The 14,797-nt window shown below is 39.9% G+C and overlaps 1 protein-coding gene across 1 annotated transcript in view; it reads right to left on the bottom strand.

Moving 5' to 3' along the window:
- Positions 1 to 1,087: 1,087 nt before the first annotated feature.
- The window catches only part of si:ch211-212o1.2 (uncharacterized protein LOC492735 homolog), a 33,242-nt gene continuing 19,532 nt past the window's right edge, over positions 1,088 to 14,797 (bottom strand). Inside the window, exons 4-6 of the mRNA XM_055036835.1 lie at positions 10,217 to 10,361; positions 6,113 to 6,325; positions 1,088 to 2,988 (exon numbers count right to left, since the gene is read on the bottom strand). Of these exons, the coding sequence (XP_054892810.1) occupies positions 2,867 to 2,988; positions 6,113 to 6,325; positions 10,217 to 10,361 (480 nt within the window). The 3' untranslated portion in view covers positions 1,088 to 2,866. The remainder of the gene's footprint in view (positions 2,989 to 6,112; positions 6,326 to 10,216; positions 10,362 to 14,797) is intronic.

Below are 14,797 nucleotides of genomic sequence, written 5' to 3'. Positions count from 1 at the left end.
ATTTTATCCACATTATTTTCAGTCTATTTTCATACTAAAACAACCTGCCCAGTTCTGCAACATTCTGTGAACTGACGCAAAAAAAGCTGGAAATAAAAGCTGAGATTCTCCCGTTTCAAGATCAATAAAATGTTAACAGACAGTTTGAAGAGACATTGCAGCTGTCTGGAGTTTTATTTTGAAAGTCTGAACTAGAACCCCTTTCCTGTTTTTCCTAAGAACCTCTCAATTCCTTATTTAATTCATTTTAATCAGGAGTCATTCAATAACTGAAATTACCACGGTCTGCGTGACCAAGTCTGATTGATAAATACAAAAGAACCAGAGAAAATGCTGAGCCACTGGTTGCTACGGTTATTTCTGCCAGAAAGCAGAGACAAAAAATGTAAAACTCAAACCAATAGATGCTGTGGAAAAACTACAAGTCGTATCAAAAAATAATTAAACCAGGAGCTCCAGAACCTTCTGGTAGACACACAAGTACATTTTTAAGAGTTTGTACTGTTTTATGTAGTAAATACAACAAGTTACAGAGACTGAATGTTCCAGTTTAGAAAGACATATAAGCCAATCTTACACTAAACTTTGAGATTATGCTTTTAGGCAAACGACCAGATTGTGTAAAGGGATTCTGTAAAACATATATTTTCAATATATTACTAATTGCCAGTAAAAAAGCAATTACTCGGAAATGGATGACGGACAAAATACCCACATTAGAAGACTGGACAAGCATCATTCAAGACATTTGCAAGATGGAGGAATTGACATTTGCATTGAAACTGGAGCAAGACAAATTTGAAAAGTGTTGGACCCCATGGTGGACTTTTATGAATACCAGATCTGAAGCTAGTGAGATTGTGGTGACACCCATAGCTCCTTAGCTACTCTGTTGAACCCTCGGTTTTAAGGGTCGTAAAAGTTATTCTAGTGTTGATACTGACTTGTTTTGTTCTTCCTCCTCTCCTTTTGAGAGGAGTGAGGAGGAGGGGAAAAAAAGGGAACACTAAATACTGGGAAAACAATAAATCACAGAGATGGGACAATCAAGGGTTAACTGTATTGATTAATAACAAACTAAAGATGATTGTGTACAGGTCAATATCATCTTATGTGAATGAACGAGATGTATATTTTCTATGTTGTTCCTTAATAAAAACTTGAATTTATAAAGAAAGACGTATAATGGAGGTGAATTGGATAATGTGCTCTTTGCACTCTGAGCTGATCTGACAGAAAACTGTAAGTCTGACAGCAACACTGGGTAGACAGAAATATCTATGAGTGTAAAATAAGACATTTCTGTCCTGTGTCTGGCATCACCACTGCTGTTTCAGTAGTAAAGACTGGCCCAAATATGGAGCTTCAAAAAGAGGGAAACGTTTCTACTCATTTCACCAAAATCACAATATTTTTAATAGAGTACATCCTTTAGTTGTTTTTTTTCTTTTCTTTATTGGAAAATGTACATACTGTAGTGTAAAATGCTGTACATTTTGATGGATCTACCTAAATGTAGGAACATCTGTTATCATATGTCAGTATATGAAAATATTGACATTACATTACTGACAAATGTGAAAATGTTACCCTGTTTGACGAGAGTGCCACCTAATGAGTTGCGTCCGTCATTACAAGCACCTGCAACAATGGTAACTTGATTTGGTTTAATTGTGTCCTTGGAATTTAGGATTTGGTTGATAATTTCGGTAGGGTTTGTCGTGGAATCGGTTTGGGTGGCGATTTGGGGTAAGTTGGTTAACTGGTCTGTTTGGTTTAAGGTGGGTGGTTTGTTCATTTGGGTGAGGTTGGTTATTTAATAGATTTAGGTGGGGTTGGTTGATTTTGGCTGGGGTTGGATGGGTCATCTGTTTGGGTTGGGTTGGTTGGTTTGTCGATTTGGTTGGATTATAGCTTTACGTTGGGTTGGTCTATTTTGGATCGGTTTGGTTGGGTGGAGTTGGTTGGTTTGCTGATTTGTTAATAGATTTAAGTGGGGGTTGGTTTGGTTGGTCTATTTGTTTGGTCAATTTGGGTGGGGTTGATTGATCGATGATTAGCTTAACGGATGAAGTGATGAACCAACATTAGGATCTTATGTTTGTAATTTTTACTCATTTTTATGTGAGTTGGACGGATATTTATAGTCGATTATTCCTCTGGATCCCAATGTGGTTTGTTTCTAGCAAAGTATGGATTCATCTAAAATCTTAAAAGTTAAAGTCTGGTCTAATCTAAGAAACATCTGAATATAAATCATAACATCAAACTGGTATTATTAGGATTTTTGTTGTTTATGAAGATCAAGGGTTCAACTCTGTAAATATATGTTACATCTTGAAAGTTAATATAGAGCACAAAATATTGGATGGAAACATCATAAAATTAGCTAATTTTTACTCCTCTGTGAGGATATAGCCATTTTTAAACATAATTTCACCTTCTTTGTGGGTTCTGACAAAAAAATGTCCCAATAAACCAAGAAAGAAACATAAAATAAAGATGGTAACCGAATGTTTCCCTTCGTTATGTGTTGGTCTGAAGAGCTGCTGGTCCCAAACAGCTCAGCGTCTCTTCTGGAGAGCCCAACCTCCAGAAACCTGAACCATGACTAAACAAACACCTCAGGAGCCTAAAGACAAACTGATGGATGCAGAACATCCAGAAAGCTTTTACACCAGCCACAAAGATTTTCTTTCTCTGAACACATCGTTTGTTCTGAAGCAGAAAAAAAGCAAGAAGCACAGCGATACCAGAAAAAAAAAGTTTGTCTCTGTTTCTAAACATCTGTCCATCATTTCTACATCTGCATATTTGCATTTACACGCCTGACTCTCCCCTGTTACTGGTTTCTCTGGTTTGTCCGTCAGTCGGTCTTCTTGGCCCACGCCATGTCATCGGATCGCGGTCTCTGGCCCGTCAGATGTTCGATCAGCCACTCCATCCGTCTCCAAAAGCCCAGCTGGTCCAGTGGATAATTGCACCATCCTGAAAACGGAAGGAGATAGAAAAGATATTGAGGAGGTTAAGGGGATAATTATTTAAATCATATTTGGTAAAAGAGAAGAATAGCTTTGGCTCTTTAGGACTGCCAGTTTCTCTCCACCATATCTGTACAGGGAAGACTTGGGAATGGCAACATGGAGTCTGGTTCTCTCTAACCCTCCTGTAAACTGCACCTCCCAGAAGGTGAAGGTAATTTTTCATTCAGCGCTTTTGATAACTGAGTGCATGTAGCTTCCCTTAAATACATTTTTCCCCAGATAAATTCTAATTTCTTTGGTTGTTTGGTAAGCTTTCAGTTGAATAAAGCTTGACATTTGTGTCAAAGTTTCGTCTCTCAGCTTTTAAGAACTCTTCAAGTCGTTAGCCGTTGTATTCATGCTCTTATTTTGAAGTGGAGGAAGACTGTTAATACAGCAGTTCAATTTCCTGTCCTCAGATTTTCCTCTTACTTTATTTCAAACAAGAAACATAAAAGAGTGAAACACAGAGGACAAGAGCTAAATATGGAATATTAAAGTAAGGTTCAAGGGTTGAAGTGAGCGCTAACGCTAAATACCGGGTTGGCGTTGAGCTTTAGTGTTAGCTGGACTTATATTTATGATTAGCATTCAGTTAGCTTAACTAACATTTTAGTTAGCAGGGCCTCCACTGCTTCCTGCTGCCATCACCTAAACTTCAAATCATCTAATGCCTCCATTTTTAAATTTGAAGCCTCCAGTCTGACTCTCATTATCATGAGCAGAAAGATGGAGGGCGATCCCAGGAGACATCCTTAACCTCACCACACACACACACACACACACACACACACACACACACACACACACACACACACACACACACACACACACACACACACACACACACACACACACACACACACACACACACACACACAACCTTCTGACTTCCTGTGATGCTTACAGAAGTCCAGCAGCTGAATTTATCTTTCTGAGTTAAGCACATTCATGGATGTGTGGCTGCAGGCCAAAATACATTTACATGTACACATGAATGAATGCATGGCATCCATGTAGTAGCAGAGTACACATCAACACCTAGAGTCATTACAGACAGAGTGAGGGTGCATCTATTGATTAAACAGAAACCCTCCACTGGTTTAAATATGGTAAAGCATCCAGAGGTTTTGTTTTATTTCCTGCATTTTTCCATGTTTTTCCTTTTTTTTATCCCTCCAAATCCCTGCTTCCTCTCCCGTCGTCCTCCCCTGTCCTCCACCCTCCCCTCTGCTGCCTGTGAAGTCCTATTTGTTAGAACAGACAGCAGGTTAGCATTAAATATACATGGGGATTGTCAGCCGGTGGCAAACACAAAGGCAGCGAGGCGGGCCCCCAGAGGCCCCTGAGCCGGGCCCAGGCAGCCAGGCAGCGCGCGCAGGGGACCGCAGGGGACGACTCTGCCATCCCCGACCGCCACCTCCTTCCTCCACACGCACAGGTTAGGAACCGGAGAGGAGGTCAGAGCGACCAGCGCGCACTAACAGATGCAGATGTACTGGAGCGCTCGCCGTGTCACCACCGACAGCTCCGGCTCACATCTGGCGTCCGCTGGGGCGCAGGGTGACGCACAAGGCGAGTCGCCCCCTGAGGATCCCTCCCGCTCTCACCCAGATGCAGGCAGAATACAGAGTGTGGATGTGTGACAGAGGCCTCGGGTCTCCAAAGACCTACACGCACACTAGCACAACATTTGCTTTTAGTTATTTATAAGCCGACACACACAGACACGCACACAATCGCCATTTTATGTGAATTTGCAGGGAAAGTTAAATTATTCTGGAATCACCATCTTCTGTTATAACCATTCAAAATGGCCGACTTTATGTGTTAATAAGCTTTTTAAGGACACATAGAAGGCGACCTTCTATGCTTCCTTGAAAAGGTTGAGATAGATCTGTGGCCTATACAAAACATATTCAACACATTTTAATTCGCAAAATAATTCTTAGATGATGAGATTTTAGTATGTGCTTTTCAGAATGAGCTGTTTTAGGGAGCTATGTCTCTTTAAATCCAAATAATGTGCTGCTGGCCACGCGCCCCCCCAACTCAACGTATAAACTCACCTGTGAAAATGTTCGCAAACAGACGTGCAATTATGCAATTGTAAAACTTTGAAAAGTAGAAGTGGAGCCAGCTGTCTTTTCCAGCAGCCATTGTACAGCGCATAGAGTGGTAAAACCAGCTGACCTAACATGCTGGCGGTCAGTTTGGGTTGCTTGACAACTGCATACCACCAGCTGATTGGTGAGGTTGCATTCTGGAGGTTTTTGAATGGCTCATTTTCCACACACTCATTACCAAGAAATGGTTGGATGTTTTTTTTTAAGCGCCTGGGATGTTTTTAGAAGCGGTGGAAAGTGAAACACGTACAAAAATGGAAACAAAATGTAATTTTGCATATTTCCCCTTTAACATCTGGTGAGCAGAGGTAGAATATCCAAAAAATGTTATTGATAAGAGTAACACTATTTCAACATAATACTCATGAGTAAAAAAGTATTCTCTAAAAGCAACCAGAGTACTGATTGGAACATCATTCATTTAATATTTAAAAATGACATCAGATGAAACAAAATATAAAGTAATGAGAAAATTTTAGTAGTTAACAGGTCAAAATAAAAATAATTCATATAAATAACATAATGACAAAATTAGAGAAAATATAAATATTTTTCTAAATCAGTTTCTTCCAATAAAAAACTGCAGGTGTGTGTCTGTGGTGAATTTTTGGTAAAAACATGTTTGCTTTTCATTCATTAAAAGTTACTGAAAATTACTCCAGTAAGGTGTAAAAAAGCTACTCAAAACAACTGATCAAAACAATTATTTAATATTTAAAAATGTTTATTTATTCTCCAAACCTGAAAAGTTCTTGAGTTTCTTACTTTTCAACTCTAAAAGTTGTGCAAAAACCCTGATTCCAGAATGTTCTGGAGTCAGTAAATGAGGTCCAAACTGGGTCATCTGCAGAGGAAGGATCCCGGATAAAACAAAATGGCTGAAAACAAGGAGCCAAGGTGTTGCAATGGCCCAGTCAAAGTCCAGACCTCAGCTCGGTTTAGGCGGTGCAGTGACGGCCGTACCTGTAGTGATGCAGTAGTACGTCTCATGCGGTGAAACGTGGTGGATCCGGTGGTGTTTCCGTGGCAGCACCAGGTGCCAGTCCTGCAGCAGAGTGACCCAGCGCGGGAGGCCGAAGTAGGAGTGGCTCCACTTATGGATCTGATTGGTCAGCGTCACAAAAACCGCCAAGGCGAACACGTAGCAGTGCCCGGGGTAGGACGCCGCCAAGGCCTCTGAAACAAGAAGAATGAAAGAGTTAATGACTCACCGAGACAGAAACACACTGAAAGTTTGTGATGCAAATACTTTAAAAAGAGTTAATGAAAAACTAAAGAAATTAACCCAGAAGTTTAGTTTTTATTTTATTTTATTGGGAATTCTAACAGTTTTAATCATGAATCAGATCAACCTTTTGTTTCAGTTTTAGAAATTCAGGCAGCATTTATAGACGTTAAAGGGACATTACACATCTTTGACTCAGGGTTATGAGTAGTTAGCAGAGAGTTAGGCTGGACAACAAATCAACAGTATATGTCGTTAGAAACGCATGATCCATATCGGTAGATAATGTCTGATAGGATTTTTAAAATGTCACTAAACTTCAATGCAGAATCACAAAGCATTCTGGGAAATGAGCCGCTCAACTTCTTCTAGCTCGGTTGGTGGGAACAACAAGCTCACTCCCTCTTTGGCTACCGAGCAACAACCTGTCAGAGTAACTTGAGCAACAAGCAGGGCATTCTGGGTAAAAAAAAGTTAACTTCAACCATTTTGTCTTACAGCAACTGAAAACTTTAAGATTTTTAATATTTAAGGATTTTAATACAGACATGTTGTACATCAGTTCAGATTAAGTCTTTTGTTGCTCACAACTCCCCAGCAAATCACATTTTGCCAGTTAATTAATTTATTACTAAAATAATTGATTGCTGTTATTCAACAATCAATTAATCACTAGATAAATTACATTCGTTTAGAAATCAAACTCCCAGACTCTGGTGAAAGAGTAGCAATGCATAGACTGCAAGTTATTGGAGGTGAAGTGTGAAAGAAATACATTTAATATGATTTACATTTTTTTTATTTAATGGATTACTAATGATTCTGAAGACATTTCTGTTCTCTCTAAACTCATCTCTTCTCTGGTTTTGGTTTTCTGGTGGAAAACTACAGGAGAAAAAGTCAAAAGGAAGACAGTGCATCATTATCGCCCCCTTTTAAATGCTTCAATCCTCCATATTTCCTCTCCTTTACACATGTTTCCCATCCTGGGACAGTGTGTGTTTATCCATATTCTGAATCAGGTAAACCGCAGCTCGGCTGAGGGACAGTGAACAGCAGATAAGTGGTTTTCCGACTGTGACAAAGTGGCACCGAAACTGAATTTCACACAGCGAGCAGCGATGCAAAGCTGTGAACCAAAAGTAGGAGTCAGGAAATAAAAACTCTAAATCCTTCTGAGTGAGAACCTGTTCAAATACACTTTTATTTTACAGTTTGAGAGACAAAACGGGTTAAAATTAAAAACCTTTAACAGTTACTAGACCAAAATTGTAACAGTGCTGTTCTCATAAACTTCAGTTACACACTGGGTGCAGATGTAGCTCCTTAAACAATGTACAACTCTTCACAGTAAATGTTTATTTTAAAATAAGAGCTGCATATTCAGGCTAGGGTGCGGTAGGAACATGCTACAGCTGATTCTTGTTGGTCTTTGGTTTAACAAGATAAATACAGATGTTAACAGTTCTAATTTGAAGGAGGAAAAAAATTTAGCTTTTCTGCCTTGTCCCAGTTATAGAACCTAAGAAACAACCAATCAGAGCCTGGAGGAGGGGTCTTAGCGCTGTCAATCACCACTCAGTGTAGCGCTGCTCACACTTTCCCCTTTGCTCTCTGCTACGCTGGTTCACCACAACATAGATTGTCATGAATGAGGCCAGTTAGCATAGCCACCGATAACAGTGAATCAACAGTTTTCCTTTAATGGTAAGTTATTTTTCTGCCATCAGAAACATTTAGTAGTGAGTATATGAGATTAATTGACAGCGCTAAGAACTGCCTCCTGGTTGTCTTTGGTTGGTAGAATTAGTAGCTCTCATATTATACTATCAAAACATAGAGAGAGTTTTAACAAATATGTAAAAAAATTATTTCTTATAATAAACACACACTATAAGTTTAAACTAAATCATGCTTTCTACAACCGTTAGGCAAATTATCAATCAACTGGTTCTTTTTGTCCCAGAAATACTCTAAGGAAGATATTGACTGAAAGTAATACTCCACACAATCACCATCTTTTGTTCTTTTTTCTGTTTTGAATGAAACTGAAACAGCAGGCAGGCTGATGATCTTCAAACTGAGCTCTGGATGATAAAACCAGGAGTTTTTTTTCTGCTGATTTAAGTTCATTTTGCATCAGATTTCTGTGATCCTTTGATCCAACAGAAACGAACTCGCTAACCGTCTTCATGCCTCTCTGCTGAAACGACTTACATCCGTCCTCATCACAACACGTTCCCTCTCCGTCTCTTCAGATAGAAAAACTACAATCTCTTGACCTCGGTTCAGGAGCGGCCATGACAGCAGGAGACGTCAACTCTCCGAACCGTCCTGCGTCTTCGTCTTTGGGACACGGCAAGGCGTCAACATGACAGGTTTAGATGTCATCTAGCCGCTGCGTGACCCTCAGATGCCCCCGCCCTCCGGCAGGCCGACTCCAGCGCTAAGCGGTGACCTGTTCGGGAGCGGACATGACAGGCGGACATGTCGCTGCGTCTGTGTCCCCGTTCGATGACCCGTGACCCCCTGTGGGGGCGGGGCGGGCGTCCCCTACTGGTGGACTTCAGCTGTCCTCTCATCCTTCATCGTCCTCACGCTCAGCCTTCATGATGAAGATCGGCCGTTTGTTTTTAGCTCCAGGTGACAAAATCCTCTTTCTTTCTCCAATTTAAAACATATTTTTCGATTTTGATTATTTGACATGAAATGGAAGAAAATTTAAGAATTTAAAAGAATTATTTATTGTAAATATTTGTAGTTCTGATTTAGAAAAATAGAAATTATACCTACCGCATTGCTAAAAATATTTATTACCTTTTTAATATAATTTAATATTTTTACATTACTATTTTGGAGTTTAATATTAAGTTATTTTATTAATTATCAAAATATAAAATGGCATGAAATAAAAAAATCTCAAGACAATTTGAATGAATTAGTTATTGTAAATATTTAATCATTTAGAAAAAAATAAAAAAAATAAATTATATATACAGCATGATAACATTGGTAAACATATGTTTTATCTGTTACTTTTTATATTTTAATGTTAACACAAATTTTTGATTAATCATTCAAATATGACATTAAAATACATTCAACTGATTAATATTTTAGGACTTTGATTATTTCTAGATAAAGTTACACAATAAATCATGAAACTGAGAATGAGAGCAACTTGATGTTGGACGAGGAAATTTACAACTTTCGACCCGTCAATAATCTCACGCATAAGGAAACCGAACCGTAACCATGGTTTAGTCTGAACCGTAATTTCAGACTGAACCCTGGTTCAGTTAATAAATGCATTTATTAACTGATGGTTGCGTCCTGCCTGCTGCTGCTGTTTGCACATTTTGCTCAGCCATCATGATTTCTATCTCAGAAACTCTTCCAGATGCTTGCAGCAGCTTAACCTGCAGCACTGTGCGTAGCGCCGCCTTTAACCCGGCTAAGTGGTGTCACCGCCCCCGTCCTCCACCCATCAGCGACCTTTGAGCTGCAGTTGAAGTGCAGACATGACAGGTGGAAATGTCACCTCCTCAATAAGCGCTCTGCCTGTTCCTCCCGCTGCTGCTCCTCCTCCAGGTCCTCCCTTCAGGGTCAGAGCACACAACTACCACCGGAGCCACTTCCTGTTTGCCGCTCCGCTCTGACCCTGACAGTCTGGAGAATATCTGACCTTCGGGAGTCCTCAGAGTCACTTCCGAATGCCACGAAGTGCAGCTGGAAGCAGCGGCGGGAAGCAGCGATGGGAAGCAGCGACGGGAAGCAGCGGCGGGAAGCAGCGGCGGGAAGCAGCGGCTGGAAGCAGCGGCGGGAACTGAAGCGGTTCGTACCTGGTGTGCATGTGAGGAACCTGTAGGCCATGTGGGCGAGCGGCAGGATGGGGATCATGCAGTTGTCGCCGTTGGTTTCGATGAAGTCGTGCCGAGTAATGGCGGTCGGGTCGATGTGGTGCTCCCTGAACGGCCGGATGAAAGCCTGCAAAGAGAAAACCGTTTTTGTGTTTCTCTTTTGCTTGGACATTAAATCTGCAGTAACTTTTATAAAATATATACTTTTTAACATATTTGTTATAACCATCACCATGATTTGACAATTTAAAATAAGATTTTTACAAACTGAGTCTGTGAAAAGATCGATTCCTCCCTGATCTACTTTTGGCGTCTGAAGGAATGCAAAAACAACCAATGAGAGGCAGGAGGTGGGTCTTAGCGCTGTCAATCAATCGCATGTATATGCCCTAGTGGCATGTTTCCTACATAACTCCTGGGTTTAAAGTGAATTCAAAATGTTTTTATTTCTGCTGCTGTGTTACACTACAAGCAGTACTGTTGCAAATTTGGCACAAAAATGTTAAAAAGTTGTGTATATTTATGAGACAGAATAAGCTGCTGAAGCTAACAAATAACTTAAGTTTACAGTCTAAAAACTTTTTACTGCACATCCCACATTTACTAATAAAAAAGGTCAGAAACCAAACTGTTTATACTTTTATATCTCGGGACAAAACAAACTTTATGCATAAAAACACCTGCAATTTTCTCATCTTTAGTTTTAGCCATATTTTACAGAAATGGGATAAGAAATTATGGCGCTACAAACATGTTTGACAGATTTCTGTTCATCCAGCGTTGGAAAGGTCTGGTTTTATGGACATGAATCAAGACAAAGTATATTTGCTGTAAAACAAACCACTACAAGAGAGCTTTCTGTTATGATTCTGCTTTGTTTTCCTCTCACCTCTCCAATCAAACTCATCTGGTTCACCTGCATGCTGCTGCGCTGCAGTGCATTAAGGCTCATGTCATCCATCTGTCCTTCAGGAGTTACATTCAGCACTCAGGCAGGCAGACGGTGCCACTGTAAGAAGGCTGGTGGCTTTTCTTATTGAGCTTTGACCCCAAGATTACAAGCCACTAACCTGCTTGTCTGTTCTCAGAGGTTCTTGTCCCGTTGCTGGTGGCCGCTGGTCCCACACCCTGATTCCCAATAAAACATTTGCTTTTCTATTTATGTCTGACTGAAATTCTGGGTCCTCTGTTCTGAGCATTACACTTTCATGAACAACAAACTCTGTAAATAATCTTCACTAAAGGGGGCATTACAGGAACGTTTTATTTCCGTTTTTGGTCAGTAAAGCATTCTTTAATTAAAATGTTTTGAATTTGAAGCGGCGCCTGCAGGCACGCGTCACTAGCGCCAGCAGATTAGAGAAGATACACAGCATCAAGGGTGTACTTTGACCAATTTTGGCTTCATGTTTTTAAATGTCTTAATCTGTGTGTTATACTTGAAAGACCAGACGTTTGATTATATTCTAATATGTGAGCCAGATTAATTAAACTGGGATGTATTTTAATTTCATTAAAAGATCTTTTTGAAGAAACAAAAAGATGGAGGGAGATTTATGAACTTCTCTAGAAATTTTGAAGAACCACTTGAACATCTTTGCAGACCTCACACATCCTGGATACAAACTGTGAAGACTTTTTTTACAGATGTCTGTCTTTTGTGTAGAACCATATTTGTCTTAGTCAAACTGTGCAAATAAATCTGATTCTGATTAAATTACTTTCATGCATTTTGAAGGACTTCCAGCTGAAAACTGGATTTATTTATTTGATGAATCATTTGACACGTTTTATTTAGGTTGATCAGTTAAATATCTTAGCTAACACAAACCTTCAGCAGGAAGTAAACCCCGCCGACACTGAAAGTCATTTGCAGCTTTTTTTGTTTTTCTTTTCTGGATAATAAACAAACTGCAAAGCGAAACAATGCAGATTAAACACACGGAGGAATTCTCACCACACTTGGCAATGCTGAGCATCGAGCTCAACCCCAAAGCACACATCCAGCATCCTAATAAAGCCCAGAACAGCAGTCGACCTGCTCAGACACACACACAAAAACTGAAAAATACCAGCTTCAAAACACACACACACACACAGGCAGGCAGCTCAAACCCCACCTGCTCTGTGCAGAGGCAGACACCTGTCTGTGAGAGCGCGGGGGTCTCAAATGAAAGGCTGAATCAGAATCTCAGAAGCTTAAAAGCGGACAAAGGGAAACACACCCACGAGCACACGCTGGATAAAGGTAATTTATTTCCCCAGGTGGAAGAAAAGGCGACAGAAGCGAAGGTTTGCATGTGTGTGTTTCTGTGTGTGTGTGTGGGTACGGAAGCATCAGCATGAAAACTCATTATTGTTGGGTTTGCTGCTCGAAACAATCACTGTTGCCGATCTGTGCACGTCATCGATGGGTGCCACTGTAAACTCTGAAGCTATCTGTTGATATCTGTGCAATTAGGTCTCCATCTCCGTCGCATCGGCCCTCTCCGCTGCCTCTCCGCTGCCTCTCCGCTCCCCGCGGCCCTCAGGCACATGAAAGGCCGGCTAAGCCACGGAGGTCGTGCCGAGCGGGGCGGCTCCGGCGCTCCCAGTTATGACGGCGGGCCGCCGGTCGCTGTATGTCCTCTAATCCCACACCGTTTAGCGGCCTGCGTGGCACGAAGCCCGTTAATCACCGGCTCACATCGCCCATCGCCCCGGCAACCGCCGCAGTCCCACTGCTCCGGCAGACACGCCCCAACACCCCCACTTTTTGTCCTTCTAACATTTATTTCAACAGATTTTTTTCCTCTTTTCTTTTATTTTTAGGAGAAATTTCAACTTTAAGGGGCCCAAAAAGTGGGCATGCACTACATGTGACACATAGGGGTGCTGTGCTAGAGCGGGCGCCAGAATATAGCAAAAAAATAATTTCAAATAGGCATTTAAAATCTGCGTCTGTGCAGGGAGTGCACAGATGCAGATTGTGTGTAACCCCTTTAAAATAATGTCTGCCAGGCATTTGATATCTGCTTCTGTGCATCTAGGGTGCAGATATGAACTTTCTGAGGTGTACCTAGATTTATTATAGCATCTCTATGTACCAGTAGTTCTTATTTGTGCAATTTTAAGGGAAATGGAAACATCTAGAGAAAAGAAAAATTGAAGAAAGTCTTAAAATTTGGAGAAAACCAGCAGCTTAATGAAAAGCCCCACTTTTTTTCTTCTACATTTCATTTCATCATATTTTTTCCTGCTATTAAATATGATACATGTATTTTTATCTAAAATATATATATACATATATATATATATTTTTAAATGTATTGCTTTTATTTAGGGTTTCTTTAACCTTCTAATTGTTCAGCACTTTATAAAGTTATTATTACTTCTACCATAACTTTGGCATCCTCTAGCAAAGTTATACAAACTTTTGCTGTCGTCATTTTGCGGAGCAGCTTAATCTGACCACAGCTGATGTAAATCACTTGTGTAGGGGAAAAAAAATGTATTTCACAACAGTTCAAAAGCTGAAAAAACAGAAAATAAAATATGTTACATCTATACTTTCAGAACAATTTAGTTTCAGTTTTTCCCATTACTGTTTTTTTTAATCTCAGTTTAAAAAAATCTTTTCTCAATTTCAGTTCCTGCGATTTTGTTACCAGTTTTTGTGTCTGTGTTCACATTAGAAAGCGAATCCTCCTCGCAGAGAACTGCAGATGTTTGTTAAAGACTTTAAAAAAGGCAGACAGGAAGAAAAGCTGCTTTTAAACAATGAGAAGCCGAGCAGACTGGGACGGACCATCTTCAAACACATCCTCCTAAACTGGAAGCACATCTGGCAAATTTCAGAGTGAATCGAGCATCATTGGGAACTAATGAGCGTGACTTTGTCCTCAAAGTAGACTCATTAGAGGACTGCGAAATCCTTGTTGAGTCAATTAAAGCTCAACGACATGAAGACTAAAGAAAATACAGCGTGGCCCGAAGCCTCGCGAAGGAATTGTTCTGAGCACTACAGGGAGGCTGTGCAGCTCTTCTTAAAACGCGGCTGTAATTCCAGTTCTGTGGAGACTAAAGAAAACCCGTTTTATGGGCTCAATTTAAAATAAATCGTTTTATGTTTCGATGATGAATGGGAGAGTTTCCCCTTGTAAGTTTCCTTCAAATCATATCAGATGCTTTTGTTTTCCCCAAACTTTCTTTATTTAATGTGCTCAAGTTTCACATGAAAAAATCATTCACACCTCTACGCAGTCACTTATTTTTGTTTTTTTCATCATTCTTAAATATTTCAGGTCATCAGTCTGACTAATCTAAATCTATGTTTAAAAGTAAGTGTCCTTGTTAAAATATAAATTTACTCTGATTAAATTATCTTTTTTCTTTTCAAATTAAAAATACTCAAGTCTGATTTCCACCAGAACTTTTAGATCATTAAATAACTTGAATAGATTGAGGTATTTAAACTGATTAGTTGTAACAATAGACTTCATTTCAGGTGATAAACAGTGCAGTAAAAATACTGTAGGGTGTTTAGTTTTCCTAAATTTAAATATAATATTGTTACACGGATGT

The sequence above is a fragment of the Poeciliopsis prolifica genome, unplaced genomic scaffold, assembly GCF_027474105.1.
Source record: "Poeciliopsis prolifica strain line A6 unplaced genomic scaffold, Auburn_PproV2 SCAFFOLD001, whole genome shotgun sequence".
Classification (NCBI taxonomy): domain Eukaryota; kingdom Metazoa; phylum Chordata; class Actinopteri; order Cyprinodontiformes; family Poeciliidae; genus Poeciliopsis; species Poeciliopsis prolifica.
The sequence above is the reverse complement of the archived record's forward strand: the minus strand, read 5'-3'. Positions and strand labels throughout refer to the sequence as shown.